At 39.7% G+C, this 17,500-nt stretch overlaps 1 protein-coding gene across 1 annotated transcript in view; it reads left to right on the top strand.

Annotated features, from left to right (window-relative positions):
* LOC138021166 (NLR family CARD domain-containing protein 3-like) overlaps nt 1-2,316 on the top strand; it is a 6,363-nt gene extending 4,047 nt beyond the window's left edge. Inside the window, exon 3 of the mRNA XM_068868030.1 lies at nt 1-2,316. This exon is cut by the window's left edge and continues 527 nt beyond it. Coding sequence (XP_068724131.1) covers nt 1-2,316 — 2,316 coding nt within the window.
* The last annotated feature ends 15,184 nt before the right edge of the window (nt 2,317-17,500 follow it).

Genomic DNA, 17,500 nt, shown 5'->3' with positions numbered 1-17,500 from the left:
ATGTGCAAGGACCTTTTGGAAAGTAAAATGTTACCCAATTGCCACATTGTTATCACATCACGCCATGAAACTGGTAAGAGTGTAAGGCGGTACTGTGACACCCTGTGGGAGATTGTGGGATTTACTCTTGAAGACGCAAAGAGCTACATTCTTAAGTACTTTAAAGGCATGGAACACTTGGCAAAAGAGCTACTCGAACAGCTTGATTTTGACATATATGCAAATGGTGACTTGATAGAGTTGACACAGAACCCTCTTAATACAGCTTTACTTTGCATCCTTATTGAAGATTTCAAGGGTGTACTTCCACCGGAAAGGACACAGTTGTACACAGAAATTGTGCGATGTGTTTTGTTAAGATATGAAAAGAGAAATCGATCATCGAGAGGCAGTGATGTTGACCTACTGGAAATTTACAAGGATGACCTGGTGCAGTTAGGATGCATGGCGTTGCAGTCTTTAGGTAAAGGAGAGTTGTTTTTCGACGAGAATGAATTTAAAGGCACTTCCAATAATTTGATCAAGTTTGGGTTTCTTTCGATCCAGACCGGTGGCAGCAAGAGGAAACCATCCTCGCGCTTTTGCTTTCTTCACAAGACCTTTCAAGAGTTCTTTGCTGGCTTTTATCTTGCTTATCAGATCCTTGATGGAGACACAGATTGTAAATCAGTAGTGACCGATGTAAGGAACAGGAATGGACTGAAACAAGTGTTTTTATTCATGAGTGGTATTTTGTCCACAAGATCTGAAGAGATGACAGTTTCGTTGGTAAAAAGCATAGCAGAGCTTGCAAGTTCGTCCAATATGGGAATGGAGAGTTACAAACAAGACATTTTATATTTAGCAGTTGATTGTATATTGGAATGCAAATGTCATGGAGAGAACCTTCAGTCTAAGTTACTTCAGACCTTTGGACAGAACTTTCTTGTTAAATATCTCGTCCTGCGTGGATTCCATCATGTGAACCTTTTTGGTGAAATTCTCAAAGTCAACACATGCTTGACTACTTTGGATTTGAGTCACAACATTTTTGGTGCCGCTGCCGTTGAATCCCTTTCTGAGGCTCTCAAAGTCAACAAATGCTTGACTACTTTGATTTTGACGGGGAAAAAAATTGGTGCCGCTGGCGCTGAATCCCTTTCTGAGGCTCTCAAAGTCAACACATGCTTGACTACTTTGGATTTGAGTTGGAACAGAATTGGTGCCGCTGCCGCTGAATCCCTTTCTGAGGCTCTCAAAGTCAACACATGCTTGACTACTTTGGATTTGAGTTGGAACAGAATTGGTGCCGCTGGCGCTGAATCCCTTTCTGAGGCTCTCAAAGTCAACACATGCTTGACTACTTTGGATTTGACGGGGAACGAAATTGGTGTCGCTGGCGCTGAATCCCTTTCTGAAGCTCTCAAAGTCAACACATGCTTGACTACTTTGCATTTGAGTCGGAGCAGAATTGGTCCCGCTGGCGCTGAATCCCTTTCTGAGGCTCTCAAAGTCAACACATCCTTGACTACTTTGGATTTGAATTGCAACGAAATTGGTGTCGCTGGCGCTGAATCCCTTTCTGAGGCTCTCAAAGTCAACACATGCTTGACTACTTTGGATTTGAGAGACAACAAAATTGGTGTCGCTGGCGCTGAATCCCTTTCTGAGGCTCTCAAAGTCAACACATGCTTGACTACTTTGCATTTGATTCGGAGCAGAATTGGTCCTGCTGGCGCTGAATCCCTTTCTGAGGCTCTCAAAGTCAACACATGCTTGACTACTTTGGATTTGAGAGACAACGAAATTGGTGTCGCTGGCGCTGAATCCCTTTCTGAGGCTCTCAAAGTCAACACATGCTTGACTACTTTGGATTTGAGTTGGAGCAGAATTGGTCCCGCTGGCGCTGAATCCCTTTCTGAGGCTCTCAAAGTCAACACATGCTTGACTACTTTGGATTTGAGTCACAACAACATTGGTGCCGCTGCCGTTGAATCCCTTTCTGAGGCTCTCAAAGTCAACACATGCTTGACTACTTTGCATTGGAGTTGGAGCAGAATTGGTCCCGCTGGCGCTGAATCCCTTTCTGAGGCTCTCAAAGTCAACACATGCTTGACTACTTTGGATTTGAGTTGCAACAGAATTGGTCCCGCTGGCGCTGAATCCCTTTCTGAGGCTCTCAAAGTCAACACATGCTTGACTACTTTGGATTTGAGTCACAACAACATTGGTGCCGCTGGCGTTGAATCCCTTTCTGAGGCTCTCAAAGTCAACACATGCTTGACTACTTTGGATTTGAGACAGAACGCGTCCGCGTCTCAAAACGCGCGTGCTTAAGCTCCCTAGTGACCAACGACCGCTGTTGCTTTTGCCGTTGCACGTTTTTCTTTTTTTTTTTTTTTTGCTATATGACAAATCACTTAATGATTTAATTTTTTGCCCCTCGAATCTCAGGGAAACATTGAGATTCTCCGGAAACAAAATTAACCGTTTCCCTCGGGACCAGTCATTAAATGTTTCATATATTTCCCCGTATTAGCCTCCATTGCAAGCTAGTTCCAGTGCAATTTTTGGGTCAGTGGTCGTCGAACAAGATGGCTGCAAAATTTGAAGCTCTGAGATAAAAGAGGAAAGATCAATTTTTCGTGTCCTTATTTTTTTTATATCTACGTAATAGTATGTTGTGATTTTGTGTTACTATGTCGTCAAATAAGCGAGGAAAATCGAAGCAGTCTGGTGAAGCATTAGAGGAGGATTTTGAAGCGTTTGTACGTGAATCGCTGACAAACTTGTGCAGTGGTCAAAGCAGGATTATGCAAGATATCTCGAAGCTACAAGATAAAGTTCGGGGGAATGAAGTAGCCTTGGACGCGATATCCAAAAAGTTTAACACTCTTAATGAAAGCCTAGAGGGACTCAAGGGCGAGCTCCACGATGCAAGATGTAAAGTAGATGAAGTTGAATGCACTGTCAACAATTATGCGAAGCAAGTTGAAGACCTGTATGAACGACTCCTGTCCCTTGAGAGGTATTCGCGAGAATACAATCTTCGTTTCAATAATGTTGCTGAATCTCCTAGCGAGGACTGTCGCCAAAAAATCCGTGACATCTTATCTAATCAGCTTAATATCGAACCAGTAATAGAAAATGCTCATCGAATTGGTCCCCGAAGTGACAATAAACCTAGAACGATAATATGCAAGTTTCTTTATCGTCCGGAAAGGTTGAGAGTCCTTCAAAAGAAGCGTGATCTCCAAGATGGTGTTTGGGTGACTGAAGATCTAATTTGGGAGGACAGAGAAAAGAAGAAAAAGCTTAAGGATGTGATGAAAGTAGCTTTTGAAAGTGGAAAAAAACCGAGATTTCATCGAGGGAAACTTTACATAGATGGAGCTATATATGGAAATACCTAGATGCTTATTTTATGGTCAGGTTTGTTGAAATTTGTAGTTATTTCCAAGCTTGAGCCACAAAACTTATAGATTAATTTCAGATTGACTGATGAATAGTGATGCGAATGACCCAGATTTGAACATACAGTCTTTTAATGATCATGGTATATACACTGTTGAGGAGTTAAATGAACTTTCTAGTGTAGTCCGACCGCAACTGTCGGCTCTCCATCTAAACATTAGAAGCTTAAACAAACATTATAATGAGCTATGTACTTTTTTAGATACCATATCCATTCAGTTCGATCTAATTGCTTGCTCAGAAACGTGGATTGCGCCTCAAGTTGATACAGACTGTTTTGATATTCAGGGTTATAACATGCTAATGGACAATCGCTTGTTTTCAACTGGGGGCGGGGTTGCATTATACTTAAAATCAAGCTTTGATTATTCTCTGAGAAATGATTTAAAGATGGATTGTATTGAAAATATCTGGGTAGAGACAAATGACTTGTTAATTGGCGTTATTTATAATCCTCCTGGCAGATCTCAACGTGAATTTCTCGAGCAATTTGAACATGTTCTACATGCCATTTTTTTGTCTAAGCGAAAGTGCCTAATTTTAGGTGATATTAATATTAACACACTTGTTAGAAGCGCAATTGCAAAAGAATACCTCAATCTGATTCATTCTGAAGGCTTTAATCCCCTGATATTTGAAGCTACACGTAGTACCGAGACAACAATAAGTTGCATAGATCATATACACTCCAATTTCGTATCTTCAAGTTCGAGCGGTAGCATTGCAGTCGAGATAGCCGACCATTTGCCTGTTTTTACTTTTTCTTATGATCCCACACTAAGCCCCTTTCCCGATATAATTGAAGTTAGAGATTTTAAAAAGTTTGATAAAAATGCTTTCTGTGATGCACTGAGGTGCGAAGACTGGTCGCCTGTATTTAAGTGTAATGATGCGAATGAAAGTTTGACCAGATTCCTACATTCCTTTAATAAGATTAGTAATCGACATGCACCACTCAAATCGATCAAAATTAAAGGCAAGACTAATAAACCTTGGATAACCGGAGGTCTGCGGAAATCAATCAAACTTAGAAATTATTTGTATAAAAAATGGTTGACAACCCGTTGCATTAGTTATTATAATCAATATAAAATTTACCGTAATAAAATTGTGGCAATTAACAAACTTTCTCGCTCATTATATTATGCTCGGGTTTTTAAAGACTCTCGTAATACTAAGAAAATGTGGGATAACGTTAACCTAATAATTAATAAAAAGCGTCCATCTTCTCACATTGACAATTTACAAGTTGGTAATAAAAATCTACAGCAACCAGTTACGATATCAAATGCTATCAATACGTATTTTCGTAACATTCCAACTGAGCTTGCATCAAAACTTCCCACTACAAATCGCCGTTTCTCGCATTACATGAAGAGAAAAAAGGGTAAGTTTCACTTTAATAAAGTCAATGAAGTTGAAGTGTTCTTATTGCTAGAAAATATTGATACTAGGAAATCAATTGGGGTTGATAAGGTCCACCCTTTGCTGTTATCTTCCGGTTCGCTGGAAATATTTAAACCATTGACATATATTATAAACTTGACACTTGAACAAGGTATCTTTCCTGACAGTTTAAAAATTGCCAAAGTCATCCCGATTTTCAAACAAGGATCTCGTCTTTTGTGTAATAACTACCGGCCTATCTCAGTTCTTCCAGCTCTAAGTAAAATATTTGAGAGATGCATTCTTAATCAATTAACGTTCTATTTTACTATTGAAAATATCTTGATACCTAACCAATACGGTTTTAGATCTGACAACACTACAACTGACTGTTTAGTAGATTTAATAGACGAGATAACATTAGCCCTTGATGAAGGAAGTTATGCTGTATCCCTATTTTTAGATCTAAGTAAAGCTTTCGATACAGTCAATCACTCGATTCTGTTGTCTAAACTAAATTTTTATGGAATAAGAGATGTTGAAAACCAATGGTTTAGGTCCTATTTAATCAAAAGGAAGCAAAGAGTGTATGTTAATGGAGCTGAGTCTAGTCTTCTTTCCGTAAATTCAGGAGTGCCACAAGGGTCGATCTTGGGTCCTTTTCTTTTCTTAGTTTACATAAATGATATAGTAAATGCAACTAATTATTTTTCCTTAAGACTATTTGCCGATGATACCTCCTTGACTGCGACTGGTAGGGATCTCGATGCATTGCTACACCTAATAAACTCTGAATTACCCACTATTTATGACTGGCTATGCTCAAATAAGCTAACTTTAAATTTAACTAAGACAAAATATATAGTATTCCAACCACGGCAAAAACTTAATTATAATTTATACACCCCTCTTAAACTAGCGGATCAGTATCTTGAACAGTCTCACAGTGTTAACTACTTAGGATTAATTATTGATTGTTCCCTATCATGGCACCATCATATTGATTATATTAGTAGTAAAATCAGTAAAAGCATAAATATTATTGCAAAATTAAAACGTCATGTACCCAACAAATCTTTAACAAGTATCTATTATGCACTTATATATCCTTATTTAACTTATGGCTGCGTATTGTGGGGTAATAACTACGAAGCTGCCATATCTCAAGTGGTAAAGCTGCAAAACAAAGCTTTAAGAATCATCAATGAGGTACCACTTCGTGAGCATATTACTCCCCATTATGTTAATCTTGGCCTAATTAAATTTCCTGATATTGTGAAGTTAAAAACTTGTCAACTATTTTATGATCTTATCGTAAATAACAAACCATCAAATCTTACTCTATCTTTTGTATCTGAGCAACATAATTATACTACTCGAAGCACATCCTTACAGTATCTAAATCCCAGTTCCTTTAGAACAAATATAAGGAAATTCTGCCCGACAATTATTGGATGTTATTATTGGAACGATATTCCTCTATTCATTCGTAGTTTGTCAAATAAACATCTATTTAAAAGATATCTTTTTCAGAATTATTTTGCTCAGTACTAACTACTGCACCCCTTAACTATGTGTTCCTCCTTTCCTTTCGCTTATCGTAATTATCTTTTATCTTAAAATAAAATGTAACTTAATTTAAAGGGCATCTAACTAGTTTACCTATATCGTTGCCCTTCTCCGTTTATTTCATGTAGTGAGCTTTTTAGACCTTGTAATTCTCTAAGTAAATGGGGAAATAAATAAATGAAATGAAATGAAAATGAAATGAAATGAAATGAAATACAAATATGTTTCTATTGTAAAACATCTGCTCAAATGCCATTTTAAACATATGTTTATTATCCTTGTTGCTTCAACTTGAAACGCCAGACACACCATTTTAAAATATCACTCCACGTATTCTTATTCCGGAATACGGTCAATCGAACGCACTCTTGGGTTTAAATAAAGTATTCTCCCAGAGTCGGGTGATAAATTCCTTTCTAAGGCTCTGTCAAGTGCAGCAAGCGTATTAGGGGTGTCCGGCGTATCAAAGATATCAAGCGTATCAGGTGTATCCAGCGTTTCAGGGGTAACTCTGACACGCAGAACAACCAACAAGTTTCAACCCGGGTCGGCCGTTCCAACCACACCGGTAAAGTATGAACTCGAAGACCTCGCTGGTCTCCTAAATAAAAGACTAGAATTGTAAATTTGATAAAAAAAGCCGAGTTACATTTTATCTGAAAATATGGTGACATCACGAAATTTATCCGTGCAGTGTTGTAAATGTGTTTATATTGTAGGTATGTGTTCTTCTCTAGCTTTTTCAATGTTCGTTTTGAAGGCATGGGCTTCTACTCATTTTAATTCAACTCGTCAATCAAGCAATCAGAACCGGTTATTCCTGAAACACACTAACACTAACCAAAATGGAATACTGGTGTTCAACTCTTTAATTCCTATGTATCTCGTCAAAAATGATTCCTTCTCTTCAGTCTTTCAAGAAGTGAATCAAGTCCTCTATTTATTTAAAGATTCACCCTAAGATGAGGTGTCCCGGGATAGCATTTTCTATAAGAAATTTCTTTGATGTAAGAGCAGTAATTCAATCAGTATTAATATTACCTTTAAACTGTAGGAAGTCGTTCTTTTCATTAAAGTTAAATGAATTATATTTTTTTCACTGTTGAACGTTGTAAAGAGTCTGGCCTATCCAGCCGATCAACCTCACAGCTATTTTGATTTCCAAAACTCTGCGCCAAATTTTATTACCACCATTTGCGTTCATCCTTGAAGTGTGACTAATTTTGCATGTAGTTTTACCTTTTAAACGTTAACGGTTTAGTCTCATACCTGTCACGTTTGACCAATGAAACGTTTGCGGACTCAGGTCACGAAATTGATAACGTTTTTGGCGCCAAACGATCATGTTTTCAAGTTTTACATTGAGTGTAGGCAGGTTCACGCGCGAAGCAACTATGGAGTCGGAAATGCAAGTGCTAGTCGAAGTTGGTAATACCAGAAGGGTTTTTCTCACGAGTCCGCCAAAAACTGAAGGCCATAACGAGTAGTATTTTTAAGATGCGTTTTTCGACTTTCGGGATACTGGATGAAAATGACGAAGGAGAGTATCATGAGAGTATAGAGTGCTTACCATTTAGCAAAATAATCTGGGTGGAATGATCGTAGCATAAAAGTAAGCGATTTTCCGAATTTATTGTGCAACCGGAAGAGAATGGCGCTTACCATTTTTACCACCTGGCATTCCATCCCGCATATTTACTCGATCTTGCGAGGAAGGGCCTGGAAACGGAACGATTCTCGCAAATAATACGAGAAGTTCCCGATTTGACTTCCGAACAGAAAAAGTGGACTATCTCTGGAGCTTGTCCACAATTTCCGAAGAGATTTCCCGGAAAATAGCCTTTCCATTTGACGTCAAACCGAAATTTTGGGATTCTTTGGCTAAATGGTAAGCATCAATTTAGTTTTGAATAACGATCCAATTAGCCTGAGAATTGCCAATTTCGACATCAAAACTAATCGTTGGAATAAGTACTTGGCGACTCAAGCTAAGTATTCTAGGGCTCTTCACCTTCTGTGAAAACGAAACCTGCTGAGAGAGCTGATCCATCTAGTCATAAGGAAGCTGAAATACCCGCGGTTTTTTTAGCGAGCTTAAGCACGCGCATTTTTGAGACTCAAACGGCAACCGGAAGTGAGCTGTTTTCCCTTTTAACTTGTCTTCACACAAGTATCTTTTCTCTATTAGAGATGGTTAATATAAAATTCTGGGAGACACCACTGTCCTGACTCCCTGAATGTTCTCTTCCGGTTGCCGTCCGCGTCTAAAAACCGCACATGCGTAAGGTGGCTCCCCAGAGTATTTGCGAATACCCGTTCTACTGGGCACGAGTTACAAAAGGAAACCTATTCTCACTGCATATATAATTATCCTGTTGCACGGGAAAGGCTCAAGTTCTTCAAATTCCAGCGTTCTGTACCTGCGCGCTAGTAATATAATGCATTGCGGCCTCCACTTGAAATATCACAATTCTAGTCGCCTCGTGGTCAGTTCAACGGATTTCAGTGAAGTCACGGTAAAGTTTCGCCCCTCCCACCTCCCCTGCTGGCGGTTGATGCTGTATCCCACATTTCACATGCCTTTTGCCCTGTGAGTCGCGGGTATCCTCCCATAACTTAGCTTCCCGTGCCAGGGCTATTGTATGCGGTGAGAATGATTTACTAGTTAATTTCTCTTAAAGTTCTCCCGTAGAGATTTACCAGTATGGGTACCGATATAAGAGGGCTAATTTTTTTTTTTGGTGTCAATTGTTAGATTATGGCCGTTACCATGCTCATAATTATGCTTTTCTTCTGTGAAATGTTCTTATTCTTTGCCACATAATGCAAGTGATATTGCCTGACAATTTAAAGTGGTAAAAAGTCAAGGTCGTTCTGACGGTTTTGGCAATATTCTGTAGTTTGTCATTTTTCTAAATACATTCGATTAGCTCTGACAGATTTTAACAAATTTTGGGTATTTGATAGGAACTGTAAGTGGTTAGAACTGAGCCAATTTTCAAAAAAAAGTTTACAGAAGGGAACGCAAGAAAATGAACAGTTAATTTTACAAATTTGGTCACACTGACGTCACAAAAATGAGAAAAACACAAGCGATTCAGGCTTTACGCGCCATACTAGTGCCCAGCTCGCGCGCGGCCCTAACACTCGAGGGAGCCTTCTTAAGCCCCCTAATCTAGCTCTACTGAAGAATGCGCCACAGCCCGGGTTTCTCTGAAGAGCTTTATCCCGTAACTGCATTGATAGCGGTGAGCAAGATTGCACAAAGACCACAGAAATCATCGATTGAAACGCGTACGGATGACAATATCAAGCCTTTATGCAAAGAAAGAACTTCTCTTGAAAGGTAGATCATAAAAAGTGGAGAAAGCATGGAACAGAAAAGGTCCTAGATTCAACAACTAAGGGGGAAAGTACACGAAACTGAAATGAAACTAGAAAGAGGGGAGAGGAAAGGTTAGGTAAATATCTTATCTCCCTATTTTTAAACTCATTTTTCTCCCTCCTCCCTGAATTTTTACCTCTCTCCCTGATCAGTAGGTAAAGTAACACTAAATTTGCAGTCTAAATACCTTCCGATGTTGTGACTTTATTAAAGAACTTTGCTCTTTGAAAACCTTGAATACCTACAGACTATAGTACCAGCTTACCTTTGTATGATGTACTCTACCTTTGTGGCATTTTCAAACTAACAGCCTCATGCGTTTTTATTGTATTGATTTGATGTATTGTCTTACTCAGTGTTCAATGGGCATTTCAGTTTATTGCTGTACATTTCTGAAAACCTAGTTCACATGCAGTGCAAAGAAGGCAGAAAACACTTCGTATTCACCATGGCCTTAAGCTATGACCCTGATGTCTGAATCGACACAAAAGACACAAAAAGCACACGGAAGGGACACATAGACCCTCCAAAGACCTAAGTCTCCAAAATGTCACGTTTCGACGAACACTTTCTTGAGGTCTCACGATTTTCCGACGTGGCATCTAAATCTCACGTACGGTCAAACAGAATATCTTGCAATGGCCAAACAATGAAGCGAGAATTTACTAGCTTGATGCGCTAAAGACCATTCAAAATACCGCAAACACCGGAGCTTACGGGCTTAAAAAGCATTGGATACCCAGGGTCTACCCAGTGTTCTCTTCGATATAATTGTTTAGTGGGTCCAGCGGGGAACTTCCCTGGTAGCAAAAGTCTCTTTTCTTTTGCGTTCGCCGGGCTGAAGAGTACAGGAAAAGAGACCTCTGCTATGGGCCGAAACTCATTGCGTTGAGCATGCGCAGAGGCTACTTAGCCACCGAATCCACACATGATACTTCCCGTTGTGTGGGCTCATGTAACAACAGAGGGATTGCTGTAAAGGAATGCACGGGACATAGCGGGCTCAAGTCACAGTCAGAAAACATATCATGGCGCATGCGTTTCGTAGAGTGCCGTCTAAGTTTGTAGACAGCGGTTGGATCAAAGTGAGTTTCGATCCATGGTAGAGGATTCTTTTCCAGGGCCATAAGAGAGAGTACAGTTTTTTACTGTAATTATGCACCCTAAAATAAAGTGTTCTAAAGTGTTCTACTCGTCAGCCCAGTGGACTCAAAAGAAAAGTGACCTCTACTAACTGGGAAGCGGGGAACAGATCTGTACAGTTATATTAACATCTATTCGGTAAAGCTTTAAGACTCATGTCATGTTTTCAAGACATTCTTCCTTCTCCCTTTTCATTCTGGTTCTCTCGTTTCCCTATTTTTTGGGCGTACTTTTTCCCTCGTCCAACCATTTTTTTCGCTGTTTCTCCCTGCTCCCTAAACCGTTCCTTTCCCCTCCTTTTGCGCTGTGTCCACACTTGCGAGTTCCCACGTCATGGGTCTTTATTCGAGTCAAACAGCAACTTGGCGAAGAGGCTATGCGACTGGTTGATCACATTTTGTGTTTTTTGCTCAAGCTATACCTCATGAGTGATAAACGATTTAGAAATGCAATCCCAAGAAGACTAATAAGTACAGCAAGTCAAAGAAGAATATGAGACTCGTGAACAAGTGTGAAACGTATCAAGTGTAACGAATGTACACAGTTGCTTCACTCGCTACCTACATTTAGTGGAGCACTCGGAGATACTGCTGCTAGTGTAGCAAGCGTACCAAATGTAACAAGAGCATTAAGTGTAGTGAGCGTAGCAAAATTTCTGGTGTTCTGAAAAAAGAGCAGGAAGACGTAAAACCACTATTAAATGAAGGTAATATTTTGGCGGTCCTTCCCAAAGGATTTGGCAAAAGCTTCATATTTCAGTTTTATCTTACAGGCGAAATGTGTCCTGCTGTAGTAATTGCACCTTAATTTGACGGTCCTTCCCGAAGGATTTCGCAAAAGCTTCATATTTCAGTTTTTTCTTACGGGCGAAATGTGTCCTGCCGTAGTAATTACACCTTAATTTGAGAAGTATCATCGGTGCCCAGATTAAATTTAACAAGAAGCTGGAGACAGCTTTGCTCGTGTCAGGTTCCTTTGAAGCATTGGTATCTTTTTTCCTTCAGTAAGAACCAAATCTGGTCGTATCGTAAGGCCCAAATTGAAATAGCATCAAAATTACTGTACGTTGACAGTCTTGATTTGCTAAATGAAACTACATTGATGTTATTGTTACTGTGATTCTGATTTTTGTACAGAAACCAGAAGAAAAACAAGGAACATTGTTTTAAAGATTAAGTTAAGAACATCGTCCCGGTAGTGTAGTCCTGAGAAGGATTGTTTGAGATGATATTGACTGACGTTTCGACAACCTGAGCGGACGTCATCGTCAGAGTCAATAGAGAGCTTAAGCAACGATAACGGCGACGGCAACGTGAACGTCATATCAAAATATAAATTTGCGTTATTTTAATCGCTCCGTGACTATTTCAACGTTTTTAATATGACAAGGGTGTGGTAATTCCTCAAAGATGACACCAGTCGGAACGACACTCCATTTTAGGAGAGAAAATGAAAATTTATCCTTAAGTGCTGACGTTCTTCATAAAACCAAAAACTTGGCTATTTCACGTTGTTGTTTGGCTGACGACGGCAAAGAAACGGACAAAAGTGAAAAACGCACGTGCAGGGCGTGCAAAGGTATTGTTTTTACCCACTGAATATGCGAATTCATGACGTTCTCGCTGCCGTCGTCGTTGTCGTTGCTTAAGCTCCCTAATTGATTTGTGTAACGTCAGTACATACTATAAGAACTCCGGTCGTAGATGTCATTGGTCAACTTATTCGAGATGTTATTGTTCTATTGTCAGTTGAGCCCAGATGTAAATGGCTGTGAAGACTAAACAGTGATTGGTGCGTTTCGATCCGTCTATAGGTCCAAGGTCTGTAGGTGTATCATAGAATTCGTTGGGCAGTACAGTGATAGAGTAAATAGGTGTGTTGTTTTTCTGTTGTTGATGTCGTCGATGAGTCGGTTGTAGGGTGTGGGAAGTTGTAGGTATTGGTTTATTGGTGTGTGTTGTAAGTTAGTAAACCAGCTCTCCCGTATGATCCGTTGGTAGTAGTTGGTGCTGTAGGTAACACATGCAGCAGTGTCCCAGTCGATTCTGTGGTTTGTCTGTAGATGGTGTCCAGCAATGTTATATTGTTGATGTCACCGTTCCTCGTCGCTCGTCTGTGTTCAGTCAGTCCAGTGTTCAAATTTCTGCCGGTCTCACCGATATAAGTGGTCTGGCAGTCACAGCCTTTGATCTTATAAACTGCTCCTTGTCTGTTCTTAGGTTGGTCTTTGTCTTTGACGTTAGTCAGTAGTTTTCGTAAGGTAGTGATGGGTGTGTGAGAAACATGGATGTTGTAAGGCTGTAGGATCCTTGCGATAATCTCAGAGGGTCCTTTGATGTAGGGTATAGTCACTGTAGTGGTAGGTGTCAGGTTAGTGTTTGTTGCGTTAGGTTGTTAGGCGTTAAGTGTTGAGTGTAAAGAAGTCTCAGTTAAAGTTGCTCTTACTGAAAACGTTATCTAAGTACTTATGTTCGTCTGCTAAGCTATCGTGTGTCACAAACGAGTAGCCCGCGTCTCGTTAAGGTCCGTATGGTTGTAGGCTTGTGTGAAGTAGGGTTGTAAGATGATTCGCCAAGGAGTCTGTCAGAGTATGTCCAGGTTTGCACGCAAATGCGAAAATTGCGAATTTTGCGAAAAATCGCAGAACACCGAAAAGTTAGAGAACACAAGTCCCCGACAAGAGTCGTGATTTTTGCAATTTTAACGATTTTTGCGAAAATTTCGATTTTTCACAATTTTCGCAAAATTCGCAAAAATCGCGAGTCTTAGTTTGGGGATTCGTCTTCTTCTTTGCACCATTTACGATTTTTGCGATTTTTCGCAAAATTCGCAATTTTCGAATTTGCGTGCAAACCTGGACATAAGTGAGTGTGGGTGGGTTTCCTGTAAACCGTCATCTCCTTGATAAACTGAATGAGGGCGTTTTGTCTGTTAAGATGTTCGTGAAAGTCGTCGATTTCGTCTTCGTGCAGAGCTGTGAAAGTATCGTCAACGTAGCGTAACCAGAGTGGTATTAAAAGGTAAAGGTACACCTTATTTAACGTCGGAAGTTCCTTTACTCTCTAGAGAGTATTCTCCCAGGAAGCCGACGGTGTGCGTCCACTCAAGAAGGTGAAAATTTTCTTGAAATCTGCTCGTATGGATGTGGCTTGAGTGTCGTTTAACAGGAGCTCATGACTAGGGACGTACAACCTCATTGTATTTCTGGAAAGGTGTTTTTATAGACCGAGTTATTTTTAGCTAATCACAAGTCTTTCATGAGAAGTTAATACCCATGGGATTGAGAATTGTCACCCGTTTAAGCCAAATGTTATGTGAGAGCTCGTCTAAAAATAGTTTGATCTGTAAAATTGCCGTTACCAGGAGCCGATAAGTTTAAGATCTATGACGCGACGGCAACGAAAACGACACAAATTTTGCATATTTAATGAGCAAAAACAATAGCTTTGCACGCTGTGCACGTTCATTTTTCATTTTTGTACATTTCTTTCACGTTTTCGGGAAATCTACGACGTGAAATGACCAATTCTCAAGTTTTACGGAGACCGTGAACAAAAGGCAGCAAAGTTGAATTTTCCGTCGTAGATTCAATACCGCACCTCCTAATTCAGTTCCTGGAGAGTTACACTAGGTTTTAGAAGTTAGACAAGCTGACATAACGACGGAAAAGATTAATAAACCTGAACTTGCAATTTTAAATGACGTTTTCGTTACCGTCGCGTCGCAGATCTTTTTAAACTCCCTCATTTGACGTAAACGCGGCGCTCGATCTCTCAATTGGATGATTCGTAACTACGGGAGACAAATGTTATTAGTGAGAGAAACAGCAATTGAAAAAAGGTACTAAGTATGACGCATTTTAGTGTAGAAATTCAAACTTGTATTCGGCAATTCAAACATTCAACTTAGCTATTCATACCTTTAGTTTGAAAATTCAACAATTGAAACATTCATTTCCGTAAGTCAAACCTTCAATTCAAATGAATATTTGAATTGTCGAATTGAAAGTTTGAATGACATGCATTGGAGAACTGGAGGTTGGAATGTTTGAATTGCCGAATTGTACTAGTGAGAGAAACAGCAATTGATTTGATTTGCGTTACTGAATTTGTTGATTTACGCAGTTTACCGTCAGTGTCCCCAGTTAGCGCTCCCGCACTAGAAAACTTGGCACCAAGAGTGAATTAGATAAGAGTGTTTATCTATCACTTTGCGGCCTTGTCGCAGCACAGCCACAAATGGATTACACTTTGCGCGCGAAACAAACAAAGGGACGCCAGAAGATGCCATGTCACACGTGACTGCTTCTGCCATGTGTTTTTTTCTGGGACATGACAACTGAGATTCGCGGTAATGAGTATTCTAAAAATAGCCTCATTTGTGACTGTGCTGGGGATCCCACCCACCCCACCCATGCCATAACAACACTCATATCTAATTCACTCTTGTTGACAATTAACTAAAGTTCCTTTCCTTCCTTCCCTTCCGAATTGGACGTTTGAATTGCGTGTTTGAATTTTGACACTACTTGCCATACTGTGCAACGCGGTTGATGCTTGCTCGGTTGGTTGAGTATCGGGCTTTCTTGCGGGAGATCGCGGGTTGAAAATCCCGGAGGAGAAAGTGCAGGCTTTGCAATTTCATCTGCAACTGGTTCGACTTTCAAATGTAGTCCCCGCATCACAACGCTTCCCATTAATCAACACTGTGGTAGGTTAATTAAAGCGCAAACTTCACACTGTTTGCCTTGAAGAGTAGAGAAGGAAGACCCCCGGTACTGGTTGTCTATCTCTCCGAGAACTGTAAAACACCATGAGACTGCTGTTTGTGTTACTTGCGTTTTTTTACACCCTTACCATCAGGAGTCGGTTTTCAAATGGTTGCTAACACGAGTTGAGAAAATTGGTTAACTCTCCCGTTTGAAGTCCTTTTGGCTCTGAAATCCCGTGACGAAGCTCAGTCTGTTATTATAGTTAATTTGCTTTTTAGCGTTGCACGCCTTTGTTTTTTAAGTTGTTTCCTTACATTTCTGTTGGTGTACTTTTTTAAACTTACCACATCAAGTTGTGAAATTGACAATGTGGTTTACCCAGCTTAATCTTCTCTTCTCGTGTTTCTTTGGCGGTGCAGGGCTGTCGTCGTGGTGAGAGCACTGACTTCCCACCACTTTGGCCCAGGTTCAATTCCCAGACTCGGTGTCACATGTGGGTTTCGTTAGTTGGTTCCCTATTCTGCTCCGAGAGGTTTTTCTTCGGGTTCTCCGGTTTTCCCCCTCGTGAAAAACCAGCATTTGATTTTGTTTGCGTCAATTTGTTGATTTCAGTTTACAGTTTCCCAAATAAGTGCTCCAGCGCTAGAAAATTCCATTATTTCCAGATGAAATAAAAATTCTGTACAAATGCTGAAAAAAGTAGTTAGTAACTATGGACTGGCAGCTTGTGAAACGGTCGTGGGACACCTTATGTTAATTACATAAATTTGCGTTAGAGAAGTAAAGATGCTACATGCATATATCAATATCGTCCTGATGACTAACCAATCTTGAACAAATACGTAGGCTTTGAGATTGCCGTCTCTTGTTTTGGCCCTAAAGTTTATTATGTATTTTGCAAGAGTGGATTATATCCTCTCTTGGTATTTCTCATGCGAATTTCTCAGATAGTCTCCCTATGTGCATATTCTTACAAGGCACTTTCGCGCTTGCCTTGCTTGTAGTGCATTGCTTGCTAGCTTTAGATACTTGAAGACCTTGTGGTGCTTTGCCTACTTAAAGTTTTTGTGCTTGCGTTGCTTTGCTTACTTGAAGTGCCTGCTTAATTACATACACATACATACATACATACACCCATACATACATACATACACACATACATACACACATACATACATACATACATACATACATACATACATACATACATACATACATACATACATACATACATACATATTTCTTTTTTTGAGTAGAACGTATTTCGTAGAGCGCTCAACTCAATTGATTGAGGAGCAATAACTATGACTTTACACAAGTTTAGGTTTCACGAGTAACCACGATCATGGTTACTCGTGAAACCTAAACTTGTGTAAAGTCATACATACATACATACATACATACATACATACATACATACATACATACATACATACATACATACATACATACATACATACATACATACATACATACATACATAAGCTTTATTTATACACGGTATCAAATTCATTTAATGCTCTTCCATCGAGCCGTGTGTAACTAAATATACAAATAACTATACATAAGTAGTCTAACACGAGCGCAATTTCTACTAATGCAACTTGTACTACATACTAATATCAATTCTAATACTACTACCAATAACAAAACTAAGACTAAAAACTAATACTTCTATACTTATCATATAATAAAACGCTATTTGATCCAAGGTAAAAAGATTATTAAGATCGTAACAAAAGCAATTTCTATATCAGCAGAGATTCTTTAAAGCCACCAACAGGAAAATCGCGTGACTGAGGCTTCAACATTGCTATGGCAACTGCCATTCAAACATTACCAAATTTGGTAAC

Source organism: Montipora capricornis, chromosome 10, assembly GCF_036669925.1.
Source record: "Montipora capricornis isolate CH-2021 chromosome 10, ASM3666992v2, whole genome shotgun sequence".
NCBI classification, from domain to species: Eukaryota; Metazoa; Cnidaria; class Anthozoa; order Scleractinia; family Acroporidae; genus Montipora; species Montipora capricornis.
The sequence above is the reverse complement of the archived record's forward strand: the minus strand, read 5'-3'. Positions and strand labels throughout refer to the sequence as shown.